Raw genomic sequence first — 20792 nt, 5'->3', positions numbered from 1 at the left:
GCTGATCATAGCCTATGTTCGATCAATTTAGCCTTCTCAAATCATCATGACTTGCCTAAAATAAATCTATAGATATATTAAAACAGTTCAAGCATATAAAAAGGTTTAAACACTAAACCTAGATAAATGTGGACTATATCCAAGAGAGCAGAAGCTAAAGCGTGCTTTGCAGGACATGGAGGCGCCAGCGCGATCACTTGCATTTTCTTTCAGTGAAAACAACTTAAGACAACTTAACATAAAGGTAAGAGTAATACATCATTTGGAACTGTAAAGGGTCTTTTTTTTATCTGTGTGGACTCACAGTATCAACAAAAGGTTGCACTTTTATGAAATAAAGAAAACAAAAATGATGCTCTTTCTGCTGTCTCAGTAAACCTGCACATTGTTGTTTACGATGAGAGAATTTGTGAAAGAGTAGAATTCAGACAGTGAGTGCGGATTGAACAACGATCGCCTCTGATTTTCCACTGCATTCTTAAACTCAACGGAATCGTGTGAGATAGGTTTTAATATGCAACACTGTAGAAATGCTGAAAAAGAAATATGATGGAACAAATAATCCCTGATATTAATTAGATATGATCATAATTAGATATAAATAATAATAATAATAAATATTTAAAAACTGTAGTGATAATTCCCAATAATGTTACGGTTTTGACTATTTTTTATAAAATAAAAATCTTAAATATTTAAAACTTTCTTACATTTTTTATGTTTAGCAAAGGTTATTACATTGTGTCTGTGTGTGTGTATCTATATCTATATATACACACACACACACACAAATAAAAAAATAAAAAAAATTGCCCTAATTAACAGGGCTACATTGTCTTACAGGGACTGTAGTGTAGCAGCTGTTCATGGCTGAGTTTGGCCATGTCTCTGGGAGAGAGCTGGTACGGTGACATCACTGGGCGGCCTAGACCAACAGCCCGAACGTCATCCGCCCCGGGTATCTTTTTACCATCCGCAAGAGGAGAAAATGCCCGAGATTTATCTGCACACATGGAAAAAACCATACAAAGGTGACTGTCAAACAGATAATTACTGGATAGCATTCTATGACAGTCTTTTTTGCAGAAGGTGAAAATGTCAAAGCTCAAATCATCACAACCCCTGCATCAAAAGCAGCAATCTCCAGTGTGAAAACACACAGACAGCAGTTATTCAGACTCTTCCTCACGCACATTCCCAGATCATCAGGCTTATCAACACACTATAAGCTGGAATCTGTGCTTAGCGGCATGCAAACACATCTGCGAATCATTCACACTACCAGAAATCAACACGCTTGATTAGAGTCTGCTCCAACAGTGAGTATACATGTGTTGTGTAAACCTACGTAATCCATGTAGCAGAGCCTGAAGCCATCTCTCGTTCCCCTCCAGCTCTGCAGGGACAGACACACTGCAGCTCATCACATGCCCATGACCCAAGACTCTCTTTCTCTCCAAGTACTCGAAAGGAGCAGTTTTGTGACAATTTAGTTCTGAGTGCCCAAATTAAATAACACCATAACAATCTATTTTTTAAAGAGGTGGGTCACTGTTTTTTTTTTTTTTTCTAGGCTTGATTGTGTTTATGGGGTGCAGTCTAACATGTGTTAATGCTTCATTTAAAAAACCTTTATTCCACAACGCTTTGTCCTTTCTCTGAGAAACGCGCTGATCATTTCCTGCTTTTATGAAGCCTCTCCCTCAGAAATAGGTGATGGGCTATGATTGGTTAGCTAGCCCAGAGTGTTGTGATTGGCTAAACTGCCTCTAGTGTGCATCTGACTGTCCCACTCCTCACCTCAGCAGCATGTGCACCGGTTGTATTGTAAACAACAACATCATCAATATCGCCCATTAGAATCATTAAAAGACAGAATCGCGATTCATATATGAATATATTTTTACGTACACCTCTAGTTTTCTCTTCCTCTTCTCTAAAGCAGCGCAGCATGGCTTCGCCCCTTTGCTGCCTTTTCTCGAAGGCAAGATTTATCTGGGTTTGTGATGTCACGAACCCAGGAAGTAACTTGTAGTGCCTACCAGCCGTTTTTGTAGACATTAAACTGACAGAATATTAAAAGACTTTAAACTGAATTTGAACTTTCAGCTTCGTAACATTGCAGATATTGTTTATGTTCAAACCGCAACATTCCACACTTACTAATGTTACAAAAGTGAAATCGCAATCAACCTCCCCTTAATGAAGTGAAATTTCCCTGTTGAGGACTCCACCCATAAATAACATGTAATAAAACTGAGATTATATGATAATCATGTTATGGTCGATAATAATAAAATAAAGAAACAAATAAATAAAAACTACTTGATTTGGGTTGTAATTGTTTTACTTTGAAAGAGGAAAGAGGCCACGGAGTGATGCGAGATATATACAGACTAGCAAAGCCATGTCGGAAATTAACTGCCAGGGGCTACAAGTGAATTATACACTTTAGTGGTCATTATACAAAACACATTTGCAGACAGAATTCTGCAACTGGCCTTTCAGAATCAAGTTTGCCAAAGAGCAGTGTAATAAATATGAAATCACGTCTGATGGACATTAAATTAGAACAAATAAGAACCTCTTATCTCAGCTCATACCAATATGGTCACAAATCTATTGTGATACCTAATATGTTTTCAGAGATTAAAGACTGCCAAGATAATTACAGTTGTGAACCTTAAAAAAAATAAATAATAATATTATATATATATATATATATATATATATATATATATATATATATATATATATATATATATATATATATATATATATATATATATATGTATATGTGTGTATATATATATATATATATATATGTATATGTGTGTATATATGTATATGTGTGTATATACAGTATTGTTCAAAATAATAGCAGTACAATGTGACTAACCAGAATAATCAAGGTTTTTAGTATATTTTTTATTGCTACGTGGCAAACAAGTTACCAGTAGGTTCAGTAGATTGTCAGAAAACAAACAAGACCCAGCATTCATGATATGCACGCTCTTAAGGCTGTGCAATTGGGCAATTAGTTGAAAGGGGTGTGTTCAAAAAAATAGCAGTGTCTACCTTTGACTGTACAAACTCAAAACTATTTTGTACAAACATTTTTTTTTTCTGGGAGTTAGCAATCCTGTGAATCACTAAACTAATATTTAGTTGTATGACCACAGTTTTTTAAAACTGCTTGACATCTGGGTGGCATGGAGTCAACCAACTTGTGGCACCTCTCAGCTGTTATTCCACTCCATGATTCTTTAACAACATTCCACAATTCATTCACATTTCTTGGTTTTGCTTCAGAAACAGCATTTTTGATATCACCCCACAAGTTCTCAATTGGATTAAGGTCTGGAGATTGGGCTGGCCACTCCATAACATTAATTTTGTCGGTTTGGAACCAAGACTTTGCCCGTTTACTAGTGTGTTTTGGGTCATTGTCTTGTTGAAACAACCATTTCAAGGGCATGTCCTCTTCAGCATAGGGCAACATGACCTCTTCAAGTATTTTAACATATGCAAACTGATCCATGATCCCTGGTATGCGATAAATAGGCCCAACACCATAGTAGGAGAAACATGCCCATATCATGATGCTTGCACCTCCATGCTTCACTGTCTTCACTGTGTACTGTGGCTTGAATTCAGAGTTTGGGGGTCGTCTCACAAACTGCCTGTGGCCCTTGGACCCAAAAAGAACAATTTTACTCTCATCAGTCCACAAAATGTTCCTCCATTTCTCTTTAGGCCAGTTGATATGTTCTTTGGCAAATTGTAACCTCTTCTGCACATGCCTTTTTTTTAACAGAGGGACTTTGCGGGGGATTCTTGAAAATAGATTAGCTTCACACAGACGTCTTCTAACTGTCACAGTCCTTACAGGTAACTCCAGACTGTCTTTGATCATCCTGGAGGTGATCATTGGCTGAGCCTTTGCCATTCTGTTTATTCTTCTATCCATTTTGATGGTTGTCTTCCGTTTTCTTCCACGTCTCTCTGGTTTTGCTCTCCATTTTAAGGCATTGGAGATCATTTTAGCTGAACAGCCTATCATTTTTTGCACCTCTTTATAGGTTTTCCCCTCTCTAATCAACTTTTTAATCAAAGTACGCTGTTCTTCTGAACAATGTCTTGAACGACCCATTTTCCTCAGCTTTCAAATGCATGTTCAACAAGTGTTGGCTTCATCCTTAAATAGGGGCCACCTGATTCACACCTGTTTCTTCACAAAATTGATGACCTCAGTGATTGAATTCCACACTGCTATTTTTTTGAACACACCCCTTTCAACTAATTCAACTAATTGCCCAATTGCACAGCCTTAAGAGCGTGCATATCATGAATGCTGGGTCTCATTTGTTTTCTGAGAATCTACTGAACCTACTGGTAACTTGTTTGCCACATAACAATAAAAAAATATACGAAAAACCTTGATTATTCTGGTTAGTCACATTGTACTGCTATTATTTTGAACAATACTGTATATATATATATATATATATATACACATACACACACACACACACACACACACACTTTTTTGTTTTGCTGTATTTTGTTTTTCAATTCCAGTATAGTTTCAGTTGGTTTTAATATTTCAAAAATCTCAAGATTTTACTTTTTCTATGTTTAGGTGAATCATGACAAAATCAGCATTTTGCAGACAAACAGACTAATCTATGGTCAATAGTGTAGTGATGTAAGAAACACAGCTCACTTTCAAAGCAAGCAGCTTTTTGTCGGTGATCTTGAAGAACCCGTGAGACCAACTCGAGACCCTTAAATCTGTATTAGGAAATTTTTCAACCTAATGTGAATTTCAAGATCATTTGAAATTATTTTGCCTTGTTTTGAAATTAAATTTACCAAACAACAGTGAATGTGATGCACCCTTTTTGCCTATAAAACCTGTCACCACTTTTTTGCAGATGAATTTCATAACTGCACATATGAAGTAACAAAATTGGTTCACTAGCTGTCCAGGCTAGTGTCTAGGTGGTCGGGTCTTGGCTAAATATACACTGCCCTTTTTTACTATATTTACAACCAACACTCTTCACAGTACTCAAAAAGGCAACAACACTACTGCTCACTCCACGTGTTCAGACACACACATCAGAACTTGCTCTATTGGTGTAGTAGGCACAATCGAGGAAAACAATGGTGGTTGAGAAAGTTGGAGAGAAAAACAAACTGAAATAATAGATGAAAAGATAAAGACCAGAGGGATAAAGACCAGCTTACCTTCTCTCTCTCTCTCAGAGACACCAGGGCTACGAGTCCTGACCCGTGGGCTGCTTGAGTCTCCACCTCCTGTGTTATGCTGAGATTTGGTTGGCTGTGATTGTTGCTGTTTGGCCTCCTGGGAAGATTCATGAGCCATGGTAATCTGCTGCTGGTACAATGCAAGAGCGTGAGGCATAGCTTGCTGCTTCCCCAGCAACCTGGGCCGGTTATCACGTCCTGCTACCGACATCTCTGGCATCTACAAGCAGAGACACAAAATGCCCTTTACACAGCGTGTGAATGCTACATGAACAAGTGCCATATCATGAAAAACAATATATATTTTAATATATATATATTTTTTTTCTGAAATTAAACCGAATAAGCAAAAAGACCAAATAAATTATAGCGAATGATGATGCGACACGATCAAATAGAGGCGTGAAGTAGTTCAACAAACATGACAGCAGTGTGGAAACATTTAAAACTGTAATGTAAAATGGAAAATTATCGGACGAAAATGTTAAAAAAATTTCAGTTTTTGGCCGGAAGAGAAAAACATCCGAAAATACGAGCCGAAAATATTGGCTACATATAATATTTATGGCGTGCTGCGCTCGGCAGTATTTATGGTGCAGGTTGCATTTTCCTCTTCACTACACCATTTGACGCTCAATATTCTACTCTATGAATGTGCATTCCGCTCATGTATCTCTCTTGCTCACCAGAAGAGCAAAGTCCACTCAAATAATGTGCTGACAGGAAATTTCTATGCAAGTATACTTGTTCTTGTTTGCAGTAGTGCTACTGTACTGTAACAAGGTGTAGGCTAGTACAGCTGTAATGGGCAACGCTGGTAAAATGATGCTCCCTTCAGTAACGATGTGCTCTGCTCACATGCTCTGATTAATAATAGCTTTGTAGGACTATACATTATTTGGATAACTTATATAAAAAATAAAAATAAATAAAAATAAAAATAAAACTTTTGATTCTGTAACATAGAAGTTATAAAAAAAAATAATATATTGATTATGGGTGCTCCGATCACGATCGGCCAATCGTTAATGTGCATCTCGTCAGTAAAGCCGGTTCTCTAATCAGCGGTAAATACCATCAGGTGTGTGATTTCACATAGAGCAGCTGTTACTACACAGAGCCATTGTTAACTGAGAAGATGCGCAAATAAACGCTGAAAATGAACGTGGATTTGCGCAGCTTCTCATTGAACTGCTTTTGTAGTTTTACAAGTAATGAATACAAGTTATTTTTACATTATTTTTTTTCAGGCTACATTCTTTGTGGCAGTTAGTTCACAGATGTGACAACAATCACATTTAAGAAGGCAATAGTTTTTTTCCAGGATTTATTTTTTACCTTTATAAGAGCAATAATTTTAAACCGTATTAGAGGTATGCATCATTTATGGAGCTAAAAACACCAACTGGTGGCGGCAAGTCATTGTCTTAATGAGTCATTCATTCATTCATTCATTAAACCGATTTGTTGACATGGCTGATTAATTCAGTAATGGAGAAAGTGACTGTCGTCATGAATGAGTCACTGAATAATTAACTCACCCGATTTAAAAAAGCAGACTCACTGAGAATAGAAACATTGTTGTGTATGGCTATTATCTTTGTGTAAATACAGAAAAAAAACCAGACAATATTCTGAACATAACTCGCAATTAGGGGTGTAACGATTCACTTGTTTTCTTGATGCATCGATTACAAACCCTGCCGAATCATATGAATCGATCTTGAAACATGATTTTTGAATCGTGAATCGCCGATCTTGTACAGTAATCGATTAAAAATGCTATCTATAGCGATTCAATGCTTTTAAAAATGTATACACATTAAATTACTACACGCACGAATTAATGGAGACCTTGAAGAGTGTTCGTGAATCATGCCTCTTATCTCTCCTTTACGCGATCTACTGTTTACCGCCTGTGACTGTCACAGGATTGCGCTCGTACTCCGTCCGTCTCTGACGCAGATGACGTGTGATCTATAGGACTGGTGGCTAGTAATGCTAATGTGAAGTAGTTTTACTTTTCTGTAGTTTGTCAATGGCTCTCTGCATCTTACCGACGGAGTTACCGGAGCCGCCAACAGCTGTATTTATTGCATGGACGGAGCAGAAATTTAAGTGTCTAAATCATACGCACAGATCCATTGAATGATAAATGTTTTTAAACAATGCGGATGAACCAAATATACGAAGGAAACTTTTTAAATTAACCACAGCATTAACAACGACCTTGAAATAAGAGCGCAAAATTTATCTGATAATCAGATGCATGAAAGTAGCGTTTGTTTCATTAGCAAACAGACATCTGGCGCGTTTTCTCTCAGAATCATTCGCTGATGGAGAGGAAAAGTTAAATAGAGATGAAAACGTTTTCACACTGAAAAATAAGCAATCTCGCTCTCATAGACGTGCCAGGCTATATCTGCAGCTAAACTGAATAAAAGCAGAATGAACTGATGAAACAAAAAAACACCCACAAACAATTTATGAATGATGCAGTGCTAATTGACATTTATTACAGTACAGAAACTATAAAGTATATTTTCTACCTTATTCTGTGCAGAAAATTTTAATAATTGCTAATTAAATGTAGCCTAGTATATGAAACAATAATAAAATTGCCGTTAGGAAAAAAATATCGACTACAAATGATTGATTATTGTCCAGCAGTGCATTTGATTTATTACAGCTAATTAAAAGTTATTAAAAAAGATAATTCCTTGTAAAAAAATAAATAATAATAATTATAATTATTATTATAATAATAATTATAATAATTATTATTATTATTATTATATAGGCTACATACATAAAATGATTTCTGTCACTTCTGAAATTTTGGCTACGCCCCTGGTGTGACAAAATGTTAGCTTATACATAATACTCTTTAAGCTCTTTTTTAAAAACTTGGCTTACATAAATTTTACGTATGCCATGTCGCATCATTAAAGTAGCATTTTACAATGGACAAAAGTTTTTTTTTGTTTTTTTTTCCAACCTATGGTTATCTAACCATAAATGCTACTGTAATTTACCCTCTGACTAAGCATTTAAAGAATTTAGTAGAAGCATTTAAATAATTCCGTGAATGCACTTAAAGAATGCAGAATCGTTATAATCGAATCGAATTTAATTGTGAATCGAATCGTTCTAAATTTGCAAAAATCGTTCTTGAATCGAATCGAAAACCTATGAATCGTAATCGAATCGAATCGCTGCCTTGCCAAAGATTCACAGCCCTACTCGCAATATTAACTTTGTTGTTTATTGGCTGGTATTAAATCAGTAAACTGTATAAAAATCTATATCAAGTTTGAAACCATGCTGATATTTGGGGGAAAAACAGCATTGTCTGATATGATATTGCTTAACTACATTATATACAAATACCACAAAAACTCAAATGAGTATTTTAAGTACATTATACTAGGCTGCATCCCAGACATGTGTTGAGTGAGTAACATACTTGATAATGTCAGCTCACACATTGTTAAAACAACAAATATGGTGTCATCATAGAAAATGAATATTGCACACCCCTAATGACCGCCCTCATCCACATCATTGTTTTTAAACAGGGTGGTGTTCACAAAAGGTTAATCAATCATAACAGAGGTCATTCACGTGCAGTCTTAAATGAACAGAACCAAAAACAACCAGTTTGAGTCATTTAAAACAATTACGCTTGTTTTGTTGAGACTAACACCTTGTAAGCTCCTCTTAGAACAGCACATATCAGTTTCCACACCTCTCCTCTTGCCAGAGCTCTGACGGTCTGGCTGTTAGCTCATCATAAGTGTCTGAATAGCTAAGAGCAGAGGTGGAAAACTAGCATCTCATGGGAATAGTAACCATGGCAACATGGATAGAAGATGCTAATCTGAGTAATCTGGCCAGATACGGCTGTTGTTAACATGAAAAGCTCATGAATTTCAAAGCACGAGTGGCTGAAAATAAAGAAGAATGCCAGTATGGGTAAGTACTTACTATGGGAGGTATAGCAGCTGCTCTCTGCTTGAGCTGTTTGAGGTCCAGTGGTTTCTGAACTGGAGAAGTGATCACTCCATCATGGGCGAAATTCAACAAACTCGGCCTAGCAGACGTCATTGTGTTGAGAGTGAGAAGAGCAGAGAAGAGTTATTGCTTAATATGGTCAAAGCCTCATTCTCTCTTATTTACGGTCTTTGTAAACAGCCCATTAATGCCACAAAACCACAAACACAAACACTTAATCATCATCGCAACACACATAAACAAATATAGCCTTTCCACATGCAGTCTTATGGAAATGTAAAATGCAAAATACACAAAAGACAGCCAGACAGACACACACACTTCTCGCTGTGTTATGTTTGGCGAGCTCACAGGCTAATGTTTCCCCTGACTCGGCCAACATATACAGTGTTTGCTGTCATGGAAAAAATAGAGTCCTACAGGACAAATCAACAATCCCTGCCTCCTTAACCACAAAACACATCAGACCCCACCCAAGCAACCAATCAGCCCTCGCTCTCATACACACTCGCACCTGTTCTTTTCTGAGCTTTCCGTCTCCTCCACCTCATCTGCGCTGCATGTGGCGCTGGAGTCGCTGTCTTGAGCTCCACTCTTTCCTCCATGCTCTTTCTTTTTTACCTCTTTCTTGCCCTCCTCCACCTCCAGGGCAGGAGGCTTCTTATCATCTCCTGCTGCCTCCTTATCACACTCCTCCGGTTCGGTCTTTACCTCCTGCTTCACTCCTCCCTGTTCCACCTCTCCTTCCTCCACTTTTGGCATTTCATCCGGCCCCTTGTCCGGAACTGCCATGTCCTTGTCCGTGGAGGACAAGGAGGAAGTGGGTGCAGTTTTGGGCCGTGCCGAGCCCTCTTCTTTGACCTTGCTGTCATCTGAGGAGCGTGGGGAAGGGAGGCTCTCAGTGTCTGAGCTGTTATTGGCTCCACCTGAAAAAAAGAACATAGTAAACATCGTAAGAGCGCAGGGCACGAATATCAGCTGATCTGTTATGTGTGATTGGATTGGAAAGGTGTTTTGTTTTGGGCAATTCATTTTTCAATTTGGGGCCCTTGAAAATTCTATTATTTGTTTTGTCCATGTTTAAACATTTCGTTCATGTTCTGGAATATAAATCTGATTATGGACATCATAACTTACATTTTGGTAAAATACAATACTGTTCAAAAATTTGGGGGTGGTAAGCTTCTTTTAATGTTTTTTGAAAGAAGTCTCTTATGCTCACCAAGGGTGAAAAAAATAAAATGGGGAAAAAATAAATAAATACAGATTATAGATTTGTATCTATTTAAAAATGTTATTTAACTCTGTGATGGCGAAGTTGAGTTTCTCAGCTTCATTCATAACCAAACAAACATTTTCAGAAATGCTTGTCCTCTGAAATGATTGGACAGCAGTATTGGGACAGTGATTTAAAAAAGTGATTCTTCGATATATTAAGAAAAACTACAAATTGCACTTATAAGAACCAAAGACACCTTTAATTAAAAAAATATATATTTTTAGGCAAGTAAAGTACAAAGGATTTACCTAATTTATTTAATAAATTATGAAGAGGAAGTAAAAATTCCAAAATGGTGAAATTCTGACAAATGTACATTTCTTTATTGTTGAAAGTAGAAAAAAGCCATTAAACAGATACCATAAACAGAAAAGGCTAATATAGCTTGTCCTTTAAAATGTAACGATTGCTTTAAAAAACATTCAATATTAAAATCATCCAGGGGCACATAAAAAAAAAGCTCTTATCTGAATCTAACATGTCCTTTGTCAAATCAAAAAGTAAACGTAACCAGTAAATACACAGCGGGGGATTATGATAAGCCTCATTTTCCCACTGGCATAACAAACCCCAGCCGTTGAGTGTGCTCTCCCAACTGGATGTAATTACACAATAACCATAACATAATAAGCACTTCCCTTGCTGGCTTTCTTTCACAAGCTTTGACCTGATAAATGTGGCTTTATGAAAGCTTACGAAAGCTATTTATCAGCAAGCCACACCTGATAGCCAAACACACAGCACAAAGCATTTATTTGATAGCTGCCTGGCAGACTTGTGGAAGTACGACGTCCACAGCATGACACGCACTTTGACACCTAGACAGTTTGATCGCTCTGCTATAACACAACCACTTCACAAACCGCCGCTCTCCTGGAAAAGCAATTCATGCTTGTGCAGACAGCGTCGCCTCTTTCTCAGAACTTGACAAAAAGTAGGTCAGGGTTGTATCACGGGTGAGGTCATAGGTGAGTCTAGGCCTCGTGTGCATGATATTCTGAGAAAAGCACTCTGCCATTTGATTCGAGCTGCTGTGGGACTTCCTGGCAACCACAAAACCTCACGAGGTGTTTGGTTTCAGTGTGAACCGTTTCATAGCTACGGCTGATAACATAATTACTAAACTGCTCATTTGTTTTTTCAGATCTGAACTTTGAGTTTCATTACTTCTATTACACAAAGTCAGTGAGTAATGTGCAACAAATGACTGCGTTTAAATGTACATTAGTCTTTGTGTAATAATTACTGCATGATGATGTGGCGCTGTGAGTGTGCAAGAATCAAGCGTTTGCGTCCATACCCTCTCCGTCCTCCTGAGCCTCCTCCTCATTGCCGCTGACTCCCGATCCCTCCATCTCTTCTTCCTCTGCAGCAGATGGAGCACTGGCTTCCTCGTTCTGAAGAGCTTTACCTTTACGTCTGGCCTTACGCTCTTTCTCCTACAACGAACACAAGCACAAAAACAACAACATGAAACCAATACTACAGACAGTTATAAATAATTCAATGTGCACTCTCTAAGAACTGACCGATTTTATTTTATGCTGTTGCAGAATCTCATCCAGTTTCTGTCTCTTCTTGTAGTTAAAGTAGAAGTTCTTGCACTGGGAGACTGTTTTGGAGCCCACCATCTTGGCGATAGCAGACCAATTTCTGCCATACTGGAGCAGACCTATGAAAGTGAGAGAAGGAACATTCTCACTTTAACGTAGAAACAGGAACAGAACTGTGAGTGAAAGAGTAACTACCGTCATAGTTATTTCAACACATCAGAGACAGCGTCATCATCTGCATGACAAAACTAAAATGTCCCTTTATTGATATGGAGAAAGGGAAATGATGAGAAAACCCCTATTATAGCCAGACTGATTAATTGCAACTGCATTTTCAAATAGACAACAAGTATTTGAAATCAAATCAATGCATCCTTGGTCACAAACATTTTAAGAGCAGCATATGTGCAGGTCTCTTTTTTCCCCCTTTTAATACCTGCTGTCCCACTAAGTCACATGCACTCAAAATAGGGCAGCACCAAGGCTGTTACAGTTTATATAAGATTTATATTACACACTGCCTAACACACAAAATCCCTGTGCGCTGGGTAACAGAAGCCTCGAGCGTTCCCATTTGCCCAGCCTCACGCCGTCATTAAGAAAAAAACTCAATAAAAGGTCAAAGTGTGCTGTAGCTTGCAATCTGAAGGAGGAAAGTGGGGCAACAGCCTAACATGAACTGTTCTCAATCATTTAACACCAAGTTAGCGCTCAGCAGACATCAGCCAAGTCATTGTGTGCTGGTTAGCTTCACATTAGGAACCTATCTTGTCCAGTCTAAATAGCTGCTTTGATTTATATCGCTAGTGACCACAATAAAGCACTCCTGCCCTCCACATTAAAGCTACAAGACAGTCAGAGTAGATTGCACAGGGATGGAGAGAATGAGATGGAAAGATAAAATGAAGAGTGTAAGTGCAAAAAAATGCCCTTAGTGACATACAAACAAGCAAAGCAAGAAATCATTTGAAGTCTGATTTGTATGCTTATCCTCACCATCTCTGAACCTTGTTTCTGTCTCTGTTTATTCTGCAAACTTGCAGTTGTTTGTCAGAAACGCACGCACATCCTAATCTATGTAACATGGCAAACACACACAGACACTGCAGTGCAAAGGCATATTAAATAATAGCCTGCTTAGTAATGTGCACATACACAATTACCCAGAAGTACTTCTGCATAACAGGTCAAAAGTCAAGGAAACTCCATTCTTGCACAATCCAACAAAAGACAAAGTAGCGGTTAAATCCAGTGAAGGGTCAAAAACTGTCCTAAACTTCCTGAAATGCAGGTTTCATTCGTCTTCAATTTTAAAACATTACATTTTGTCCAGTACCTCCAAATGTTAAGAGTACTCCAGTAGGACAATGCTGTCCAATCAGCTTCAGTAATTCAAAGGCATGTACCGATGCTACATCCAATTGAAATCCTCAGCATTGGCCCACTGTGGATCATCCAATCAGGGAGTTGCATAAAGCAAATATGCAGCCCTCTGGTCCACTCTTCTCTATTATTCCATCAGTCTTTTCTTCTTCGCTCAAATGCTTTCCATGGAAATGCACAGCAGAGGCTCTCGGAGTTCCAGAACAGCATGAGTAAGAAAAAGAAAGTAGAAGAGAGAAAAAGGGAGTGGCGTTTAGGAGGGAAATGAGCTCCCCTTCTTCCTCTGATAGTTGCGATGTCGTTTCTCTGATTCTCTCCAAACAGAGCAGCCCTTCTCTTTTTCTTCTCTCTCTCTCTATTTATCAAACTCACACGCTTTCTCTCGCCAGTCCTCTCTCTCTTTCTGTCTCAAGACCACAGTTTTTTTCCACTCGTCTTCACTGGCTGCCGCTTGGCTGGACTTTAACAGCAAAGTGAAGCTGAGATGCAGTGACTCCACCTCCCTAATGCCCGTCCTCCCTCCCTCCCTCCCTTCACAACCTCATCTGATCTCTTCTATCATTCTCTCTCTTCTGCGCACTCTAATGCATATTATCTGTGCCAAAACACATCTACGCTCAAACACACAAAAACAAACAAACAATGAGAGCAAGAGATTGTGGCAGAAATAAAAAGAAAGCGATTGGAGAGGTTTGATGTTGATATCATGAGAAAGCAGAGAGAAAGCAATTCCTAACTGACCTGCTTTTCTTCTTCAATATGACCTCTACACACAATCTTTAACAACAGTGTGAGAGAGGGAGAAACAGGGAGGCTTGCCAAATCCTCTAATTCGTGCCAACCCACAATTCAGCCACTTCCTTTCTCTCTGCACTCCAACAACTGAATCTAACCACTCACTCAACGTTTCAGAAAGAATGAACTAAAAGACAGGGAGAGAGAAAGAAAAAAAGAGAAAGAGACAAATTCAAAGACAGACAGATAAAAAGAAAACAAAAAGAAAATTATAAAATATATAAAATATTTTTTTTTATAAAAAAAATACAATCTAGCAGAAGACAGACAGAAATAAAAGAAAAAGAGAGACAAAAACAAAGAGATAGACGTAATGGAAGACAAAGATGGAATGAAAGAAAAGATAAGTTTAGAGAGAACAAACAACAGAAAAAGATAAAAAGACATACTTAACATAACACAGGGAAATAAAGACAGAAACAGACAGAAAAACAACACGAGAGACAGAAAGAAAAAAGAGTGAGAGACAAAGACTAAGAGAACAACAGAAAAAACAAAAACACCACCACAAAAATAAAGACAGTTGGAAAAGGAAAGGGCGCTTACACACTGCAGCTAAATCCAGTTGTCACTCCTCTTCAGAGAGCTGAATCTTGTTCTGTTCACATTGACTTCACTTATTCATAGGAGTGACAACTGAAGCGACTTGCTCGTGTTTATTTAAATACAGCTCAAAACTGCAGTGTATGTGGCAGTGTGCGCTTGGGGAGAGAATTATATGAAAAAATTAGTAAAAATTTCACATTTATCAGCATTTACAAGATTTAAAAAGAACACGGGAGGAGAGCTGTGTACAGTAGCTCTAGGTTTTATGTTACACAAGTCTTTATCCTTGCCATCAAGTGCCCCCACGGCCACATACACACTCACTTCCCCTCATTTACTCAGAGATGTGAACACAAGCGAGGCCACCCTGCCTTTAAAAGGCTGTGCCAGCGTGCAGTAGTCACAGAGCAGAGCTGCTCTCTCTCCCTCTGTGTGGAGGAATGCAGCGAAACGGCCAGGTGCCATTAACATATATTACTCTAGTCTCCCTCTCCTGCTTTAATAATGATCACAGATTTGCACATTAGCATAGAGAGCTGTAAGCGGATTTAAAAAGCACAGGCAAGGTAACTGGCTGGTGTTAAGAGGGTCATGGGGTGAGGGGTGGCAGTATATTTGGGAACAGAGTAATAAAAAGACAAAGACAAAGCTGGTACCCTGAGGGTAATAACAGCAGCGTTGGCACAAATCACAGTCTAGGCTTGGTTTTGATGTTAACCAGACACATAAAATAAAAAATGTAAGTTGGGGAAATTATATGAATGAATAAATGAATGAATATTAATAAATTACTAGGTTAAATAAAAGTGGTTTGTGCATTAAAATAATTTATTTAAATCTATAAATGAAAAATGTTTATAAATAAATAAGGTTCTTGCAGAATTGAATGAATGAATAGATAGATTAGAAAAGATAGAAATAAATAGGATTCTAGTGTCACAGTTTATTTAAATGTATACATTAATGAATGAAAATGTATGTGTGTGTGCATAATAATATTTTAAGTGTTTTTTTTTTTACATCTTTCTCTGACCCTTTTCTAAGTAGATGACCTTTAAGACTGCATGAGAAATTCACTAACTGCTTTCAAGTTACTGAACAGAAAATAGGCATAAAATGTAAAAGAAAAAAATAATAATAATGTGTTTACTTGCTCAGAGTTGTGATGTACTGTGTTGCAATACTGTGTCAACTTCTGAATGAGCTAATTTTGCAAATTAATCATCATGCATTAACACCAAACCCTCATTTTAAAAGAGCGTTCTTCTAAATTAATGTGAAGATCTATAAAATCTATTCATTATATAAATGGATACTTGTTGTCATGGAGCGCAGGACAAGTTCTTGTGATTTTAAACAACAAACTTGATTAGGCCCAGGGGACTTTATCATTAATGAAATGTTATTAAGTTGGAGATCCTGTGAGTGGTGTGGAGCAGGCTGCTTGAATGATCAGATGTGATGTGCCAGAGAAACAGAGAGCTGTTCACAGAGCGACGTGGAAGTAGCTCATCTAAATTAGGTCAACAGAGCATCCGTTTAACACACTAACAGTCTACATTACAGACCCAACACTGACACATACAAGTAAGAAGATGAGACCTTTGCTCTTTATTCAAACTTTCTGGTTTACGCATATAACACCCCATGAAGTTTTGAAGGTCCATTAATGAAGCTCTTATTCTTAAACTATGAGTAAATGACATGTCTGGATATCCAGCTATCATATAAAGATGTGCCTCGCACATAAAGACACATTATTATGTGTATCACTAAGTGCATGTATGTGAAATGAGGCCAAGGGCACAGTGTGTGATCTAGTGCTCATGTAAATGTTTGTGGAGTTGCTAGGCTAAGTGTTACAGGTCTTATCAGGCCGAGTTACATCTATTTAACTAAACAGGGATATACGAACTGTCAACACTTTAAAATTATATTTTGATCCAATCCACCTAATAAAAGAACACTGAGGAGCCATTCACACAGAATGCGTCTTTGCGTATAAAAATGTGAGGTGCAGTGCTCAGGCTACATCTTAAAATCCCTATAAAACTTAATAGAAATTCAACTCTTTATTCTTTCAATTTAAGTCAAACATAGCATAGTTTATCCTTTTAGCTAATACTTTAAACATTTTATTAAAAAAAATGTTGGTTAACAAATAGAAATTCTCTGAAAAACAACAAAAAAGCTTAAAAATAGTTAAAGACTTCAAACTCAGATACCTGAAAGACTGTACCTCGCTACGGATTACATAATCTGAGAATATGTGTTTTCGATCTAAATTTGTTCAATTTAAAAGTAGACGCTTCAAATTTTCAGATGCAGGAAAGACTGTGCCTCACTTTAGTTTCATTCGGATTGCATAATCAGATTATATTTGCTTTCAATTTGAATTTGTTTATTTAAAATAAGACACTTCAAACTCAGATACGGGAAAGACTGTACCTCACTTTAGTTTCATATGCATTACATAATCAGATATATATTTTGTTGTGTTATTTGTTCATTTAAAAGTAGACAAGCATTCTATAGACATATTTCTCATGTCTGTGTCAAATTTCGCTGAGTTTGTGACGTGTAGAAAGTTGCTCACTGAGACCTAAACGGCAGAAAGTGGACCCTGTTTGTTTTGTTAATTTTGCAAAAGCAGTGTTTTGTTGTTATTGTCAGTGTACACAAATAAATGTAGGCCCTTTTTAGAATCAATAGATTTTAGTCTTATCTGTATCCCGAGTATTTAAGGTTACTCTGTGAATCAGGAAAAATTGAAAGTGAACACGCTGGCGCGCAGAGGGTTAAAGACGCTGCATTCAATTTTATCTTTAGATGGTCAATTTAGATTTCAAATTCAATATTGATTTTAGAACTGTTGAAATTATTTACTGCATGTAACGCAAGTACTTTATAAGTAACTGTAATTAAATTACAGTAATCCCTTACTTTTTCAGTGGATATGTAATTTAATTACAGTAAAGCGTTACTTAATAATGCATTACATCAACACTGACTGAGAATACTGTCTATTCAATAAATGCAGTAGTGACAAAATACCAAACATGGGTTCTGACCTTTCTTTGCGGTCTCCATCTCCTCTTCAGTCCAGCGAGAACTTTCATTCATCTCCAGATTAGCTAAAATGTAGAGAGAAGAAGAATGTCATATAACATGAAATAATAACGAAGTCTCTATAATGAAATTCAGCGTCCATCTTGGTAACAACCCAGGTTGCAGTTTTCGGTTTCGGTTTGTAAGTGCAGCTTCTATCTACACTGGTAGAAGAGATCAAAATCTCCAAAACTGTTTCAATAAAATAGTTACATATACAGGTGCATCTTAATAAATTAGAATGTTGTGGAAAAGATCATTAGTTTCAGTAATTCAACTCACATTGTGAAACTCTTGTATTAAATTCAATGCACACAGATTGAAGTAGTCTAAATCTTTGTTTTTTTTTTGGCTCACATTTAACAAAAATCCACCAATTCAATCTCAACAAATTAGAATACTTCATAAGACAGAACAAAAATAAACATTTTTAGTGAATTGTTGGCCTTCTGGAAAATATGTTCTCTTACAGTACATGTACTCAATACTTGGTAGGGGCTCCTTTTGCTTTAATTACTGCCTCATGTCAGTGTGGCATGGAGGTGATCAGTTTATGGCACTGCTGAAGTGGTATAGAAGCCCAGGTTTCTTTGACAGTGGCCTTCTGCTCATCTGCATTTTTTGGTCTCTTGTTTCTCATTTTCCTCTTGACAATACCACATAGATTCTCTCTGAGGTTCAGGTCTGTTAAGTTTGCTGGCCAGTCAAGCACACCAACACCATGGTCATTTAACCCACCTTTGGTGCTTATGGCAGTGTTCCTGCTGGAAAATGAAATCAGAATCTTCAAAAAGCTGGCCAGCAGAAGGAAGTGCTCCAAATTTTTTTGGAAAACTGGTACAGTGACTTTGGTTTTCAAAAAACACAATGGTCCAACACCAGCAGATGACATTGCACCCCAAATCACCACAGACTGTGGAAACTTACTGAACTTAACACTTCAAGCAACTTGGGCTATGAGCTTCTCCACCCTTCCTCCAGACTCTAGGACCTTGGTTTCCAAATTAAATACAAAACTTGCTCTCATCTGAAAAGAGGACTTTGGACCACTGGGCAACAGTCCAGTTCCTCTTCTCCTTAACCCAGGTAAGATGCCTCTGACGTTGTCTGTGGTTCAGGAGAGGCTTAACAAGCGGAATACGACAAATGGAGCCAGATGGGTCTTGATGCCTTGACCCCAGCCTCAGTCCATTCCTTGTGAAGTTCACTCAAATTCTTGAATCGATTTTGCTTGACAATCCTCATAAAGCTGTGTTTTCTTGGTTGGTTATGCATCTTTTTCTTCCACACTTCTTCCTTCCACTAAACTTTCTGTTAACATGCTTGGATACAGCACTCTTTGAGCGGTCAGCTTATTTGGCAATGAATGTTTGTGGCTTACCCTCCTTGTGAAGGGTGTCAATGATTGTCTTCTGGACCACTGTCAGATCAGCAGTCTTCCCCAGTGATTGTGTAGCCAAGTGAAACAAATTGAGAGACCATTTTGGAGGCTCAGGAAACCTTTGCAGGTGTTTTGAGTTGATTAGTTTATTGGCATGTCACCATATCCTAATTTGTTGAAATAGTGAATTGGTGGGTTTTTGTTAAATTTGAGCCAATATCATCACAATTAAAAGAACCAAAGACTTAAACTACTTCAGTCTGTGTACACTGAATTGAATACACAAGTTTCACAATTTGAGTTGAATTACAGAAATAAATTAACTTTTCCACGACATTCTAATTTATTGAGCTGCACCTGTATAAATAAGCAATTAACGCCCAATCCCATTTCTACACCTTAGCCCTTCCCCATTCCCCTACCCCTGTTTGCGTGTTCAAGTGAAGGGTTAGGGGTGTCTCCATTCTCTTTTGGTTGGAGTGGTAGGGGTAAGGGGAAGGGCCAGATAGCCCTTTAAATGAAGATTATCAGGGACCATGCTACAAACGAAGGGGTATGAATTATCTCAGCATAAACCTGAAATAGGGGCAACACAGCTGCACGAGTGAACAATAAAACCCATAAATGTAAGCATTATTGGCATTAATAAAGATTTTAATGAAGAGTAATAATTTGTTTTATGTTACATTCAATCATGTGTTCATGTTTACGGCCATGTTATTCAAAGAACTGTTAGTAAAAAAAAAAAAAAAAGGTCTAGTCCCCTTCAATAATTAGAAATTGGTGAAGTCCTGAAGGGGTATAAATAAGAATTGGGTTTGGGCCTAAATCTGACACATCTGACTGGTATAAAACTATGTTTTGTAACAAATTATGGAATAAAATCAACCAATCAATAAATGAAAAATGCAAGAGGTAGTCGACAACGAGTTGCATGTTTGTTGCATAATCCAATAATTTCTCTGGGCAAAATAATTAAATACTTGCCAAAACAAAAATCTTTACAAAATATAGTTTTTCAGACAGCATAGTACGACCAAATCCAAACGTGACACTGACACAACCAACGAGTGAAATGCCCGCGCTCAGCTGTAAATTCATCATAGGTAAGGAGCAATGGCAATTCCCTGGCATTAGAATTTTTCTGAGGACATGTCATGAACCGCCAAGCATTACATTTAATTAAGCCTACATTTAAGTGAAAATTATTGGCAGGTAATAATGCGCTTTTTGTTTGAAAAGAAAAAAAAAAATGCTGAGTTTTGTATAATTATAACACACTCTGAAGTTAACAGACAAAAACAAGAGGCAGAAAGCAGTTTTCTTTATTTTACAAAAGCTTTACAGTATTTAATGATGTTTTGCTTCTATCCTTTATGACAAACCAGCATTGGTATGACCATAAATTGTTAGTAACAGTTGGGAAAACAATGCAGTGATCACGTCGGTGGCTCACACG

At 37.5% G+C, this 20792-nt stretch overlaps 1 protein-coding gene across 6 annotated transcripts in view; it reads right to left on the bottom strand.

The window, feature by feature from the left end:
* LOC113107453 (nuclear receptor corepressor 2-like) overlaps nt 1–20792 on the bottom strand; it is a 123526-nt gene that overhangs the window by 16847 nt on the left and 85887 nt on the right. For 4 of the 6 annotated variants that reach the window (XM_026269967.1, XM_026269972.1, XM_026269970.1 and 1 more), the window contains exons 17-24: nt 17916–17978; nt 12097–12239; nt 11868–12006; nt 9803–10214; nt 9262–9367; nt 5254–5494; nt 1349–1396; nt 842–1003 (exon numbers count right to left, since the gene is read on the bottom strand). In XM_026269967.1, coding sequence (XP_026125752.1) covers nt 842–1003; nt 1349–1396; nt 5254–5494; nt 9262–9367; nt 9803–10214; nt 11868–12006; nt 12097–12239; nt 17916–17978 — 1314 coding nt within the window. The remainder of the gene's footprint in view (nt 1–841; nt 1004–1348; nt 1397–5253; nt 5495–9261; nt 9368–9802; nt 10215–11867; nt 12007–12096; nt 12240–17915; nt 17979–20792) is intronic. The other 2 variants (XM_026269971.1, XM_026269973.1) reach the window with 1 other exon arrangement.

This window comes from Carassius auratus, chromosome 8 (genome assembly GCF_003368295.1).
Source record: "Carassius auratus strain Wakin chromosome 8, ASM336829v1, whole genome shotgun sequence".
Lineage (NCBI taxonomy): Eukaryota > Metazoa > Chordata > Actinopteri > Cypriniformes > Cyprinidae > Carassius > Carassius auratus.
The sequence above is the reverse complement of the archived record's forward strand: the minus strand, read 5'-3'. Positions and strand labels throughout refer to the sequence as shown.